We start from the raw sequence: 16,801 nt of genomic DNA on the forward strand, positions 1-16,801 counted from the left end.
CAGGATTTCCGACCGAGTGCCTCAACTGACCACGCCGAGGAGAAGGGAACGGTCTCTCGAATCGGGGACAATAAAAATCATTTATCGGGGCAATTGTAGAAAGAGTCGCGACGCGGCATGGACAGTTTTCCCGCGTGGTTGTCGCCGCTCGCCGAGAACGAGGAATTTTCCGCTGTAATTTCGGTGACTGTCGAACAAATCGTCAACAAAACCGTTTCAAAATATTCTCACTTGACGGTGTACCGAACAGTTCAATAAGTACGGATCGATCCTAGCAAACGGTTTCCAGTGTCTAAAAATTACAAGTATGTAGGGTAAGGGACCCGATTACTGTGCCTATATTAATTATTCTTATTAGTTTTAAACCATAATTTTAAAAAAGAGATGTTACATTTTTTTTTAAATCAGCTAACATATATGAAGTAATTGGGTCCCTTACCTTATTTGTTAATATTTCGTATCGTAGTCGCTCTTAATAACCTACTGTGAAAGTGTCTTTAACCGATCAAAAGAAACCGGAGTTCGTTTATGCGTCAGGATCATGAAACTGGATACAGGACGCCGACCTGAAAACGGTTCTTGTGAGTGGATACTTGATAACTGAACTTGAAGGGTATACGCACGACTTGTGCAACAAATCGTACCGTCTACCGCCACTATGTCAGATAATAACTAATGTAGAGAAACGACGTTTTACAACGTCGTAGATTTCCATCAATATTCGAGCGTCTCTCGACAACACTGAGGCAATGTGGCTAGATGAGGGGAGGAAGAACGAATTTAAGAGGAAAAGTTACCGTCTCTCTGCCAGTACCGGAGTAGAAGGGAAAATTAGAGTGGGGGAACAAGTCTTGATCTGGCGATACTGCCTCAGAGCAATGTCCCCTTCTACCGCGTTTTTCCCCCACGCTACCGCCACGGTTCGGTCACGTGACGCGTTCCATCTCTGTCGTGTCTGTGTCACAATGTCACGTGACTAACCCGGTACCGGCGGAGAGAGGGTGACTTTTTCCCCTCGATTCGTGCTTCCTCCCCTCAGCTGGTGACTATGGTTACAAAAGTTTGCGAACGAAAATACTCGCCGGTCTAAAAACGTGGTGACACGGGCGCGCTAGGTGTGCGAAGTTATTTCAACACTGGTGGAGGCCTATCTTATTCTCTTATCGCCGGCTTTTCCCGGAATTATTTACATTACAGAGGTTTGTTTGTGTTGCCGTTTATAGTACAATTTTATTCAGATGCAAATCGGACTCGTTTCACATCCGCTGAACGCCTATCAAAATTTTCGAGTGAATTTTTTGCGGCCGCTGACCGTAACATATTCTGAGAAAATAATATTCTGGATATAGCACCATCAACTTATCCGTGGTAGGATCCCAATTACTGGGCCTGTATTAATTACACCTATTTTTAAAGCATAATGAACATTCAAAAAGAGATATTAAATTTTTTCATTAAAATCAGGAATTACTGCGCAAACAGGCAAAGTAATTGGCGCCCACACAGTAATTGGGTCACTTACCCTAACGTTTTTAAATTAAAATTCAAAGATAAAATTAAGATAATTATTCAATAATGATTTCCCATTCTGTTCTGTTACCTTTGCCATTTTTTAGGCAACTTATTTATCAACATTGTGGTAACGTCTAAATCGTTCGAAGAAGATTGATAAGTGCTGCGGATGTTTTTGTCAACTGTTCCTGCCTGCTAACATGTACTTTTTTTACGAACAACAGAATATAAAAAACTGCACACCGACTTCATGGTTAATGACAGGATATCGCGAATAGCCGGTTTGGCGAACACACAGAGTGCAACATAATGTAAATTACTCGGTGTTATGAACTCCTTTGATCCGTGCGCGTTACTGTAGAATCCCGCAGATTGTCGCGCGTGTTAATAAAATTTGGCGAATAGGCGTCTCACAGACGAATTACACCGATGACAGTTTCTAGGGCATCGTTGTTGCGCGCTTAACGGCGCGAGGCGATTTAATATCAGCGCGAGTTTGTCGTCGCGCGTCATACTTGCTTCTTCACCATGGATTCTTCGAATAGTTCACGGTGACGTGTAACGTACAGTTTTCTAAAACAACCTTTCTTCGAAATCAATCTTTACACGCCGTAGTTCGTCTATGTTCCTGAAAGGTACTTTGAGAAATCCTTCATGGTCCGTAAAAGTCCTTGGAAATTATTATCTACGAAGCTCATGCGGGCTGTGGATCTTCCAGGATATTTGCTTTCCGGGAACATACACTTACCACCTGGTAGCATCATCAAGATTCTCTTGTGGTGTCTTGAAAGGTCCCTAGACCGCTTTTGGAGTATTTAGCGTTCCGGCGTGTGTTTATACTTCAGAACACTCGTGGGTTTGCTAAGTTTCTCCTGGAGTTGTTAGTAGTCCTCAGGATCTTATCAACATTTGAACTTGCGAAGAGACGGTCTCGAAGATCTCCGTGAATTTATAAAAATTTGAAACAGCAGATTCTGGACACGTCTTAGGATTCCTAAGGTTTTCTTTTGGTGTCCTTACAAGTTCTTAAATTATTTTTATTCGGCGTCCTTTTGTATCCTCATACTCTTAGTTGAGAGACATCCCGCAGGTGTTTGAAATTTCCTTCTGTGTTGTAAACGTTCTTCAGGACCTTATTATGATTTGAAGGAGCACTTGAAGGTCCCTTTTATGAGATTTCTACAAAGTCTTTTAATAGCTCTTCGTATGAATCTTTCAAGAGCCATAAATGCTTTTAGGTGTTATCTAGAATTCTTTCGTGAAGCATACTTCTTCGGAGAAAAATATGGCAATCTTAGATATCGATTGCGCTTACTCGAAGAATGCCAGTGGAGGAAGTTGCTGCCTCCAACGATCAAACTTTCTTGCATACTGTCTGGATACTAAACGCGCTCTTAGGGGTCCGCGGCATCTGTGGAGGAATAAGCATTTTACAGAAGTATAGTTTATTGACGATCGCCGCGGGATGTTCAAGGATGACAACAACCAGTCGTAACGATCGTAATTTATTTATCGGCGGTGTCGTACGGTTTGCAAAGTATAATCGGACACCCGATACCGCCTCGAACGGGAACGATCTTTCGAAAACAAGCCGACCAGCGTTTAAAGCGAATTTTCACCGTAGAAATCCGGTTTAAAATAGATCAGACGATACCATCAGCAAGTAGGCTAGGGGTGCCCTGACCATGACTGCGGTCGCAGACGGTGCATCGTTTCGCGATAGAAGTGGTCGCGTCCTGGATGTTTGCCACGAGGAAAAGCCTAAGTAAAATTACCTGCCAGCCGCCGACCACTTTGCGTTCCCGGCTGAGTCTTGCAAAAATACTTGCGTCTGCGAACCTGAAAAATTCGTGAAACAACATTCGCCTGTCGGTGGACATAAGCCAAAACGCTACGAATCACCGCGTTTTTTACAAAAATTTTCAGCGTTCCCAAGTTAGCAATCAATTTCTCGAACCCCTTCTACCATGATTTATTTTATATCTATGTATCAAAATAGTAAAATCGAATTTTGTTTCGATTTATTTAGGAGATTTTCATCTCGAGTGTGACCCGATATCATAGTGCGAGGGGCTATACATCTCCTTTTCCCGAAAATGCTGCGAACTATCCTTCTCGTAAAATTCGAATTACATCGTTACGTTTTACGAGCGCACGGTTATGCGAGCAACAAATGCGAATAGTAACAAATTGATTTCTCTGTGGCAGAAACATCGATTTATGTTCTCACTGATTCTCTCTCGGACATGTGCACGGTTGTCGGGATTTATCAGCGATCGTAATTCCTCGAGTTAACAGGAAACGGTAAACCGGAAGCCATCAACAGCACGTGATCATTCTTGCAAGAATCTGTTCGATTTGATCTGTTAGTATTATCTTTCGAGTGCCGTAACTTCAATCTCTCGTTCTCAGAATTTTTCGAGTTATTGCTAATGAACGGGAAATGTTATTATAAATCGTGATTCAGTTGGCAAAAAATCGCGCGCTGGGGAATTGGAAAGATGAGCTCAGTGTGCCACTCTGTGTGACTAACGATGCTCCTGTTCTCGTTACGCTGATTTATTCACCAGATCAAGAATAGTAATCTGCTATAACATAGTGATGCTAATACTTAAGGATCTCGACGCTTGTCCCGCTAATCCTCGTATCTAACGCGACATATGCATCGAAAGAAAGATAACAGAGTGCACTCGAGTGCGCTAGAAAATAAAAAAGATACGCATTGAGATAATCGGATAGAAATATTACGCTCGAGTGGGCGGAGATTAATTCTGTTCCTTTAAAAAGGAATGGCCGTCGCTGAGCCAATAATTGATCAGTCCTTGTACACGTAACAAGATCATAATTCTTTAAAAAAAGAGGCAAGATCTTGGTCATTAATCTACATATATACAGTTATCAAGCTTCGTATAATAACTTCTAATGACGACTGTCACGAAACCGTCTGTGCAGTTTACAATTTTATTGTAGAAGAATTTTGTTCAGAGTAACTCCACGCATTTGTTTTCAAGCAGTATTTAAAAATCCTAATTCATTTATGATAGGATACGGGAGCCAATTACATATCTCTTATTATATATCAAATCTAAATATAATCTCAATTATATATAGTTTGAAAATAAGGATAATTAATACGAACACAGTAATTGGATCCCTTACCCTATACATAAGAAATCTGCGAAAGAAGGAATGCTAAAATAGGTAAGAAATGTAAAGACTCCCGAGGGAGAGATGACAAATTCGAAATTCGAAGGAAAGTTTGGTCCCTTTAAATCTCCCGGAAGATTGACCGATACGAATATATTAAATCCAATTATAAGCCTCATAATACTGTAAGAGCCGTGTTAAGGGCAGTGGTTCTATTTAAAAAGAAGAGAAAAAGAAAGAACGAGACCAAACTTACGTCATTTGAACGCGAATTCAGGGTGTCGGTTCAACTTACCCACAGATGGCCGAAGTCGTTCGGCGACTCTCGGTCCGTCTCGGTAACGCTCGTCGCCGCTCGTAGCCGTTGTATCGCAGCGTCTTATTCAGTACTGTAGTGTCTCCCGTCGCTGTCATTTATTGCAATTCGCGTGCAACTCAATGTGACTCTGTTACACGGATTCCACGACGACACACACGGTGTTTCAGTTGACATGAATTTGTGATCCCCGGACAAGTGCTAATTCCGCGCCTCGAATAACCCCGATTTCGCGAAGTGTGAACAGAGAAAAAGGGGATCGTTGATCTCCGTCATGAGTTCGCGCGTTCATCTGCTCGTTCCCCTCAGCGCCCTCAAAATGGTAAATATAATTTCGGATTCGCAGTCGCACGCTGACAGCTTCTTATTTACATAATATGCTCCTATATTTCTCGAGCATGTGACTATTCCGAAATCTGACAAAAACATTTCCTATACGAAACAACATTTCCGTCGCAATTTAACCAATTAACCGCGCTTTATTTTCATTACTTTATTCAAGCGTGCAGTTATGAAATATTACTCGTTCGAATGAAATCGTCGTCGAAATAGTAGGTGAAGTTTGACGATACGATGTTTAGCAGCTGTTATGGTATTACGTTGATCCTGTGTCCGTGGCATGTATCCGATTGTCATTCGCTTCGTGTTTTTATTGGATTTATTTCTTTTTGCTTTGTTGCATTCGTGACTGACGCCGAGGGGCATGGTGGCGCAAGGTTCCCGGGCAATTTATTATTCGCGTACACAATGACGGGACGCGTCCGTCAAGCATATCGGACAAACGTAATCGTTTCGAATGCCGGCGGCTGCGACTTCCTTGCGTTCTTCCGATTGCCTTAATCACGATTTAATTTCGTACCGCGAGCAACCACGGGGACCTCTCTCCGGCGTTCTTGTATTTTTAGTGATATTGGCACGTATTTCTAAACGTCGACGTTTACCGCAACGATCGCCGCACGATGTCGACAATCTGTTGCGCTTTCGCTGAAACTGGAGACCCGTGCGCGCGCAGGTCACGTGATCTAGGACCCAAAACAAGTTCTCCTTCGCTGTCGATTATCCCCGATTGCAATTCTCCTGTACACGGGAAAAGATAAGATGGCTAAAATGGGCACTTTTTTCAGGGACAGAATAATGTCACTACTTCGAAGATAGTGGACGCGTCGTTTCGTACATATAAGAAAGCTTAATTCAATAAAATGAAACCCGTATTTCAACTTCAAATGCTAGGTCAATTTTCTCACCTCCCTACTTTTTTCCGTTGGTTTGGAATAAAATAAGCTAACACTTGACATATTTATCCATTTATTCCATATCGTATTTCATATTTAAAATCATATTAGATTTTTTCATATTTTTTTTTATTTCTTTTTATCCCATTTATCCATTTTATTAATTTTTTTATTTTCGCAATTACTGAAATTATAAAAATCTTTTCATCAGAAATTTTTCAATAAACGCAGGATAAGGGGCCCAATTACTGTGGGGGTACCATTTACCATGCCTACATTAATTATACTCATTTCAGGCAGAATAATTAGTACCCTCACAGTAATTGGATCCCTTACCCTAGTCTTGCTGAACATGTAGTTTTGTTATTATTACAAAGCACTACATACCAGTCGCATTTATCAACCCCCCAGCTCAGAAGATAAGGATGCAATGTCGGGGGCGTATTTGCTGAATTAAGAAAGCACATTCTTTCGCTTCTATATTTAATTCTCACTAATCTGTGTCACGCCACCTCCATCCGACCGTTTATGGCGAGAGACTGTCAAGGTTAACTCAAGATGATCAGTCACGTCGAAAAAAAAAACTAGCTTGGCCTGGAAACACAAATAAATCATAATCTTGAATAATTTCATGCACCCCGTACTTCAATAAAATTCATCTAGAATATAGAACCTCGAATTCTTCGGTGAACTATTTCGATACGAATCTAATTTAAATTCCTTTCGGTATCATTCGTTATCGGAATATAATTTTGAAATCGGACGTTTTTGTTCTGTACTACTAAAAATAAATGTTTATTTTTGGATATGTGATTCCCAACCGCTTCCCAGTACATTGACCCAGGGCCGAATCAAAAATACCAATTAATGAATCACTTCGATGGCCGTATCGGTTCTTTTTTGTATCGAGGCACGAAAGCGGGACATTATTACCCTCGCATGTCCCGATATCCGCGAATCACGGTCAATTAAAGACCGCGGGAAATGTATCATTTACGTAATGACGCGTGTAAATGAAGTAGAACGCTGCGCGTGCAACGCCCCCATTATTCGAATGGCTGTCAGCGGTTCGTTACGCGCCACCAATCGCGCGAACGATAGCGTGGAAGTTCACGCACCACCTTAGAACAGAATGAAAAATGTACATACATATTTATTTGAATTACATTATTACAAGAAAAAAATTAAAAATTAATTTAATTGAAAATTAATTTATTTCCTAATTTCGTCTTCAACCGACGCTTAAAATTCTCTTCGAAAATCTCAGCACCTTACGTTTCCAATATTTTATCAATTTTTAATTGGCACAATATATTTTATATGGCTCTCTATTTGAAATGTCAATTAACACGTCGAATGCCATAACCAATGCCCATAAAAATGGCACAGGAACGAAAAGACTTATTTAAAAATAAAGACAAAGTTTATTGTAACATTTCGTAACATTTTCACATGTAGCAGATCCCATTAAAAGTTGGCTTGTTTAATAGATTGTACTAAAAATTGATTTTAAAGGTTGGTAAACAAATTGTGTGGGTCATATCTTCAAAGTGTTAGTGGAAAATAAAAAGAACTTCATGAGATTGTTCGCATATGTAAGCAAAAATTCGGAGGAATCTTATCTGCTGCAATTAACACGTTGTCAAGATATTGCTTAGTAATTATGCTCGTAATTAAAACTTTGAACCCAGAATCAACTGTGACTTGCATGGCACTCGTTACGTTTTATCTCAACGTTTGTTTTCTTGGGTTTTACTGAAGTGTACCATAAACACAAAGGTAAACAATCATTGCCTGGGACTATTTTCAGCAAGCCAATAGAAAGTGAATCGAGACTTCTCAGAAATCGAAAGTCCTCGCCAGTCAAGGTCAGGTCGGCCAACCTCGCCCGGTTTTCGCGTGTGAATTCTAATATATTTGCTAATACCATTGTTAGCGTTCGCATATGGTGTTTTCCATTTCCAAGCACAGCGGTGCTATAAATATTAATGAGTTCACTGATCTCCGGTATCAGTCAAGCGTCTCATTGGCGATCTCCGTGACAACAACCTGGGTAATTGAGATTGACAACGGAGGGTCCGAAGAGTCAACAATGAGAACCGATTTTTCTTTCGATATGCTTTTTTTTTGCTAGAAGATGGAGGCGCTGAGTGTACAGTAATTGTTCCAGTAGTCAGCCATTTATATGAGGACATGAGCTATGTAAAATGAAAAGAAATTATATACAGGGTGTTCCAAAAATCCACAGTCTAATTTATCAGGTACAGTGATTTCTCTGTATATGTCGCCAAGGCCCGGATGATAAACGTCGCAGAATTGTCCCCACTACCGCAGTGTATACCCCGTGAGGGGCCGCGAAGCACGAGAGGAGTGTAAACATAACACGGCTCGGGTACGTCTCCTGGACGATAATTGACGCTGGCAAGACCCGTGACGGTGACATATATCGAGAATTCACTGTATCTCTTACTTTGGATGGTACGGGGACAATTGTCCTAAACGGTGTTTGTTTCGACTGTTGCAGCGCTGGTCAGAAACCCGCAAGAATCGAGCCTGATGTCCATATGGTCGACAAGCACTGGACGAAACTCAGTGTTTGGCGCGGAGGGCGGACCGGTACTCCCCTCCACGCAGCTGCCGATCCACATTCACGTGGAGCGAACACATCTACGCAACGTTGACGGCCACTGCTTCCACAAGCGGTTTCACGACTGTCAGGTCGGTACCGATCCCTCATTCTTTTGATCATCTCGCCGCACGTTTTCCTCGTTATTAGACTGCGAAACCTCATCGAAAATCACGTACAGTCTGTCACAAAAGTTCTCCACTTTTCTCACCTTTCTCTCACACTGTCACTTCTTTAACACTAAACCTACCGAACCCGAAAAGTAACCGATACATGTCGTTTTGTAAAAATGAAGAGATTAAATTTATTTGGATTTTGTGCGGTTCGTGTTATGATACAGGCTCTACTAAATACGTTTATTTAATCATTTCCCACGGAAGCATCTTTATAATTTTGACCGGCGATGGTAGGTTTAGGGTTAACTACTTACATCTAAGGGAGGATACTTTGTACCCACAATGCCATATTTCTTCCTTAATTTTTTTTTTTTTTTCACTAAGTTCGAATAAAATCCACAAGGCTATAAAGTATTCTCTCCGTTGCGAGAGTTACGGAGATAATACTGTAATTTGATTTGTTTGCTAAGTCTGCATTAATTTTATTCGCTCTTGTAATCAGTTTGACAGGATCCACGAATTCTCATAAAATGTTGGCAGTTTTAGTTTGGTTGTATGAAACATTTGAAATTTGGCACATGTAAATGTAAGCAAACTTTTGCCGCTGACTGTACTTACAGACGAATTGAACCCCTGCGTGGCCAACCGGATACGCATCTCTATATTTAACAATTTTTCATGTCTCCGTAATGAGATCGCAAAGCCGTTGCGGATCCCCATTTTTATTTACCTCCTCGAAATAAAAGTCTATACGAAAAATTTGAACATGTTGATCGTTTAAACTTGTTGATACATGAGGATCAGAAAAACATTACCTAATCAATTAAATTTACATTTACATGATTCCTTAACAAATTGTATAACATTTATAGTGATATTTTTTGTTTTGTTATATTTTCGTATTTCCTAGATCATCCAATTATGTAAAAATTCGAACATTTGCAGCTACTTTTTCATAAATAAGTCCATGCAATGCGAAGCTAATCGCGTTCAGAAATCACATGATCGTTTCCGGATCTCCCCTTGTTAGACCATTTTCATAATTACCGCCACGATACTCATCCGTTCTATTAGGTCATAATAGTATGAACGTTCTCTCATATATTTGGAAGATAAAGTACGAAAACATCACAACCATAACTAGTCCTCTTTTCCTTTTTCCGCAACTTGTAAAGCTATGTAAAGAAGACAGATGATTGTAACTATATTTCTGTATTTTTCCTTCCAAGTGTAAGGGACCCAGTTACTGTGGGGGTACAAATTACCGTGCCTATATTAATGATACTTATTTTTAAAGCATAGTGAATATTAAAAAACAGAGGTATGTAGCATATATGTATGAAATGATTTTAATGAAAAAAATTTAATATCTCAATTGGCACCCCCACAGTACTTGGGTCCCTTACCCTATATGAAAAAGAATTTACATTATCTATGGGAGAATCTGATGCATGGTGAAATAAGCGCATCGAAGTTTTTTGTTTGCCACGATGCAAGTATAATAACAATGATCGACAACACGAGCCGGCTAATTCTTGGTTTGTTGTTTACATTCAATAGATCGCGATCAAGAACGAGAATTGGACCCAAACGTTCACGCACTAGTTGCGTATCGCAGCACGGAAGCGTCTCGTTACGAGAATAGCCTGTTTAATTTACCTATTTTACGTCGCTCGGTTTATTCAATTTTCCATCCATATTATTTATTTGTCATCGCCGATTATAACGAGCCGAAGCGATTTTTTTCTTGGAATTACCTATTTTGATCACAGTCTTGCACGTTATTATTCTCGTGCCAAGCACCGCTAGCATAATAGCGTTAATATTTCCTGCAATTCTCTCCGCTTTATGTAAGTGAATTTTGCAGACAGAAGTTGTTAAGGAGAGATAATTAACTGATTCGTAATTGTGGGATAAATGTTGCGTCGAGTCATTAACGGATACGGTGGCGCGCAGTTTATCAGCCCGGATTGATGTTATCCGATGCTGCCAAGGATTCCGCAGAAATGAGATGCAAATTTTTCAAACATCTTGTTTCAATCATCGTACTAGTGTTAATGAAAAGTCCCTTCGGCCTTGATATTTCGAAGTACCAAAATAGCTGATTTTGCAACCATTCTGGAAACATACTCTCTAAAGCTCTTTGACTGAACCATCATAATCTTTCTTGCACAACAAATTTTCTTATCTACTACAAAAATTGATACACACAGCCACGAAAAATTCTTTATAGTGTCTGCAGGGCTGGGGACAAGTTGAAATAGTTCGAGATGAAATACTAAACACTGAAATATTTCCAAAAGCAAATTTGAAAATACTATTTCATTGAATGCTTGAATCGAACACTATTCACTTTATACAGTGGACTATAACATGACACTGTTTACTATAAACATTCGAATACTCGAAATATTATTATTACTATTTTTATTATTATTTACTTCTATTTTATATTTCAACGACATTTCGCAATAGTATGTGTATGAGCTAAGATTAAAATGTATATTGGAACTTACTATTTCTTTGTGTAACTACTATTTAAAAAGAATTATTTGCCAAATATTGTGTCACTCGAAGTAATAAAAATACTGATTTCTATTTTTCCCCACCCCCGAGTGTCCGAAGATTAAACCACAACTTCTTAAAGAATTGAATAAACAAAGGTGACCTTCAGCCGGCTTTGAGAGAAGAAGTATGTTTATCGTTTCGCGTTGTCGCATCTGTTAACTCTTTCACACTTGTTTTGACGAGACATGCACACGCATAAGGAAAGATTCAATTCACCGAGAATGTCTCGGTTAACTTTATTGTCGCGTTATCTGTCAGTGTACAACAATTATGTTTTGTTGATAGTCTGTGTTTTCTTCTCGCTCGGCAGATCTCTTGCGTAGATGATGTAGCTTGGTGTAACTTGGTGTAACCGGGGACCTCTTCCTCTAAATCCACGCTAAGCTTTCGCATATAACTCTTCACGTTTCCGCTCGGCGCCCATTTGGTTTTGATCAGGTCCGCCCCGTTTGGCACCGGCTTTGCCATCCACTCTTGGTACGTGTCTCTCTTTTTTTACGTGCCTGTACACACACACACACACACATACACCCACAGCAACGAATACGTCGAACATCACCGGATACGCAATTATCTGGAAACAATTTTTTTTTTGTTCTCCGTTCTTTCTTTCTCTCCCACTCTCTTCCTCGCTCTATTGTTTCTCCAACGAAGGTTCCACGATCGACGGTGTAGCCTGAATACGGCGACGTACGAACACAACTGTTATCGTTGTATCGCGCCACCAGACCACGGATACATACATGTATATTGATGTCTCTTTTAATCGACGCCGGAAGAAGACTGATATTGCGTAATCTATGCTTCCATACGTCGTTATCAGAAGTTCAGCGCTGCGATTTTAGAGCAGAATGATCGTGGTGGTGCTTTGCAAACTCAAGCGTTCAAACGTCGAGTCACATTCGAACTGTAACTGTTGCGTTGGAACGAAAGTTCGTAGCGTTTTTCGATTTGAATTCCAAAATAAAATGAACATATTTTCCATTTTTGAGGCAACTTATCATTAAGACTGCTGGTTTTCAAAAATTGTCCAAGGCAATTGTACGAAACAGTGAGTTAATGATAAACTATTTTTCCTTTTAATTATCTTAAAAAATATTAAATTTAAATACTTCTTATGTCCTTTCAGTTTTGTGTTCGGCCTATTCGTTTTTGTTACGACCGCATAAAATCCGCCGTCTACTTAGCATGTTATTGAATAATCCTATGAATTGTCGGAAAGCGTTCGCAGTCGGGCGCCGGTGTCGAACGTGTTAACAGTGTTTTTAATGTTGCCCGAGTAGCATAGTAAGCATCTTATAAATTGTTCTGTTGACTAGAGGCGGATTAGTTAACGTTATCGTATTGCACCGCTTGCTAATCTGAATCAGTGGAGCTTAATTGGATGGCACAAGTGTTGTGCCACTGTGCTCGTGAGAAACCAACGAGCTGCTGCCTATGAGTCGGTCAGAGTACTGTATTCCGGTTATACGTAGTGGCTTGCTATCGGCCGATTACATCGGGTTCCCGCACTTGCTACTAACTGATCCTCTTTCATTTTTCTCCGGCAGTCGAAGATGTCGCAGTCGGGAGATGGCCTTCACACGCCGGGTTATCTCTCCTGGAGGAAGCTGCAACTGAGCCGGGCGAAACTCAAAGCATCGAGCAAGACGTCTGCCCTACTTTCTGGCTTTGCCATGGTATACACCTACATTTTTTACTTCTCTCGCACGTTCTCCGCACGTAGCAACATACAGTAATACCTCGATGTACGTGAAAACTTTGCACAGACTCCTTGATCTCTCGCCGAGAAGAATAGCGAGTAAACTTTTCTGTTTCTAAAAGTAAAATTAGATGTCCAAATTAAAATTGAAGATAAGATCATAAGGATCAGTTTTGTAACGCAAAGTGATCTATAGTAAACTAGTAGACTGTAATAGTGTTAGTGTTAGTGTTTTAAAATCAGACAATGCAACAACCTAATAGATTGCATAAGGCAGAGCTGTTCAGCGTCTGCCCGTGCGGGCAACGAGTTTCTTGTCCTGGGCATCCACAAAACGGCAGGCAAGACTGTAGCTACAGCTGTGTTATGGCTTACTCCCACTTCGCTGAGTCAGTTGCCCGTAGCTGTGCCCGCGGGCATCGGTGGGCGCCCTTGCCCGCTAATAGGGATGCTGAGCAGCTCTGGCTTAAGGTATGGGATTAGTATGTTGAACACTGATAATTGACAGTACAATTTTTCGATCGTAGGTCGCCATGGTGGAGGTCCAGTTGAACCCGGGAACAAAGGTACCATCTGAGATGCTGGTCGCGTTCGCCGTGTGCACAACGTTGCTGGTAGCGGTCCACATGCTGGCCTTGATGATATCAACGTGTATTCTGCCGAACATAGAAGCGGTTTGCAATCTCCACAGTATCAGCCTGGTGCACGAGTCGCCCCACGAACGTTTACACTGGTACATAGAGGTAGCGTGGGCGTTCTCCACGTTGCTGGGTCTGCTGTTGTTCCTCCTGGAGATCGCGATACTCTGTTGGGTGAAGTTCTACGACTTCTCGCAAGTGGCCGCCTGGTCCGCCTGCATAGTGCTGATACCAGTGTTGATAATATTTCTCGCGTTCGCGATCCACTTTTACCGTAGCCTCGTGGCCCACAAATACGAGGTGACGGTGTCCGGTATCAGAGAACTGGAGTTACTTAAAGAACAGATCGAGTCGACGGATGTCGAGGGCAGGAACGGCGTGAACTTGTTGCAAACTGGCGTGACGCACGTGGTGTGAGCCGCCGTTGTACAGTGTCTCTATCATGATACAATTACTCTCAGATTGTGATATCCTCGTGTAGAGGAACCATATTGCGGTGAATCTCCGATAACGCGGCTGCTACTCTATCACTGTAAATATTGAAGCAAAAACCGGATAAGAAAATAACGCGAAAGGTCGTTAACAATATTACCATAAGTAGAATTGTACGGAACGCGACCGTACACGCCGATCGTAATGTAAACGCGAAAGACTTTGGTTACTTGATCCCAGGCGGTTCGGAAACTCGCGTACGTGCAATTTGAGAATGGAACACCTGTTCCATCCGAGAACGTCGTAACTTCTATTATTGTTTCCCCCGTTTATCCGATGCATTGTATAGTTGACGGTAGGGAAATAGAAGTCTCAACCAAGGCAGCACTGTAGACGGAAGCTGCAATGATTGTACCTGAAAGGAATATAGTTATTAATGTAGTTTAGGTACAAATCGATTCGACATTAGCGGCGGAACCGTTGTACCGAAGAATTTTCCTGGCTTCGCGACACACCCTTCAGGTCCAATTTTGTTCGCTCTCCGTCCGTTATCGAACTTACATTCGCTATTTCGCTACCATCAATTGTTCAAGGTTACCAGGCAGAACCAACCGTTTAGCTGAACGCTCTAAAACACATTCCCTTTCTCGCGTAGCGACTTAAGTGTATCGGTTACCGATAAGCAGTGTGTGTTCTGGAAATATATCGCGTGTTCCGTAACTCTGAAGACCGGCGGTCGTCAATGGGAATAATCTTATGATTTATCGAGTATGCGTGACTAGGTCGTGTCGAATGTACTTATCTTTGCTGAAGACGTGCCTGTTCCGCGAGATCTTTTTATTCCGCGACTCCTCTGATTTCATTGTCTCGCGTAATAGCCTGATGCTCAAACAGTTTTTCCAAGCACCACAGTATGTGCACAGAGGCGCGCTAAAGAAACTCGCTGTTACGCGTGTTGCGTTTACACGATTTACATCGTACTCCTTGCGCTTGTACTTGATGATCATACTGCCCACATTATTAAAAAAAAAAGAAAAAGAAACAAACGAATTCATTGTGCAGTGGCAATTTAATTATACATGATTTGTATTTAATGCGAACGGCCGGTTTATACGTATATTACGTTCATACATGAATATATAACAGCGGCGCTTTTGCCAAAATAAATCATATAAGTAAGGTTCAACACGTTCTTGTTTACAAAACTGACTCTAAGCAGGGACACCTGTTCACCGACACGCATATGTTTGGGATTATGCGCCTCGGCGGTCTCTTGCATGTAGGCGATGGCGTTTCTTCTTCTCCTTCGTCGTCATTGCTATCGTCAATTTCATACGTGTATTCGAGTTCATTATCTTCTGCTAACTCCACCTGATACAAGAGTTGCAATCACCGTAAAGCGATTGAAAAAGTTTGCTTATTATTACTACAGATGAACTATAGGAAGACTACAATATCCAACATGTTCTTAAGAATATGTTATTTGTTGGTATTGGATCCTACATCTCATCTCTGTTATTATAGTATTTTTACTCGTGGAATAGGATATGGTGTCGGGCGAGGAGCCGACTGACGCCAGTAGATGTCCGACATAATTCCACTTATGCATAAATCATTTACCCATATACCAACTTGTTTCTGTCCCGTGACTATGTGATAAAATACTCCGCGACCTTCTTTTTTGCCGGCAACAAACTCACCCTTGTATCTATTCCCATTGACTGTAAAACGTAGAAGACATTACCATATTGTTTATACATTACGATTAGTAGTCTTTAGCCTAAAATATATTCACACATTTAACATATACTCCCACGCCATTGTACAGGTCGTCCATCCAGCAACCCTCATAGTAATCTCCATTGCAATACCACATACGACCATAGCCGTGACGTTTATTCTGGCAAAAATTGCCTTCGTAATAGCTCTCGTCTTCGTACCAACTATACCCGAAGCCATTTCTTTTTCCGTTAATCCACTGACCAGTGTAAAGTTTGCGAATAGTGCCGTCTCCTGGTGGACCGTAAATCTTACTCAAAGTACCAATACCGTGTTTTTTGCCATTGAACCAATCGCCCTCGTATATAAATCCATTTCTGCGGTATGTTTAACGAAATTGAAGAATTATTTTAGAGATCTGGTCATTAAAAGAAAACGAAAAAACGGTCATTCTACCAGCAATCCTGTCAACGTGATCGTAGTAACTGTTTTACCTGTCCAACTGATTACCCTTGCCCTCTTTTTTATCGTCTCTCCATTCTCCTTTGTAATAACCTTTGACAAGTAATTTGTTTCTAGGATCAAAAATGGCATGACGCCAACCATTTCTTTTGGAAATGTCTATTTTACGTTTAGTGTACGATATTCGAATTGGTTTTAAGAAGGGCATCGTAAACTCATTCGTTAATCTATATTTATAAATTTTGTCAGTTCACATTATCCTTGATTAACGTCAAAGCATTTTACTACGCTAGATGTTTTCCGATTGTTTATCGTTCTTCCCTAACCTATA

At 40.9% G+C, this 16,801-nt stretch overlaps 2 protein-coding genes and 1 long non-coding RNA gene across 3 annotated transcripts; 1 reads left to right on the plus strand and 2 right to left on the minus strand.

The window, feature by feature from the left end:
* Positions 1-97: 97 nt before the first annotated feature.
* On the plus strand, positions 98-15,335 carry LOC143359997 (calcium release-activated calcium channel protein 1). The gene is made up of 5 exons (XM_076798482.1): positions 98-305; positions 467-581; positions 8,732-8,925; positions 13,068-13,196; positions 13,747-15,335. Exons 2-5 carry the CDS (start codon positions 542-544, stop codon positions 14,272-14,274), a joined length of 891 nt encoding a protein of 296 aa, XP_076654597.1. The 5' UTR covers positions 98-305; positions 467-541; the 3' UTR covers positions 14,275-15,335.
* Positions 2,852-5,073, minus strand: LOC143360005 (uncharacterized). The gene is made up of 3 exons (XR_013083195.1): positions 4,955-5,073; positions 3,288-3,351; positions 2,852-2,923 (listed from the first exon to the last, which is right to left on the minus strand). It is a non-coding gene; the product is annotated as an uncharacterized LOC143360005 (long non-coding RNA).
* On the minus strand, positions 15,250-16,679 carry LOC143359998 (uncharacterized). The gene is made up of 4 exons (XM_076798483.1): positions 16,503-16,679; positions 16,087-16,385; positions 15,823-16,010; positions 15,250-15,660 (listed from the first exon to the last, which is right to left on the minus strand). The coding sequence occupies exons 1-4, from the start codon at positions 16,676-16,678 to the stop codon at positions 15,487-15,489; spliced, it is 837 nt and encodes a 278-aa protein (XP_076654598.1). The 5' UTR covers position 16,679; the 3' UTR covers positions 15,250-15,486.
* Between the last annotated feature and the right edge of the window lie 122 nt (positions 16,680-16,801).

The sequence above is a fragment of the Halictus rubicundus genome, chromosome 12 (genome assembly GCF_050948215.1).
Source record: "Halictus rubicundus isolate RS-2024b chromosome 12, iyHalRubi1_principal, whole genome shotgun sequence".
Classification (NCBI taxonomy): domain Eukaryota; kingdom Metazoa; phylum Arthropoda; class Insecta; order Hymenoptera; family Halictidae; genus Halictus; species Halictus rubicundus.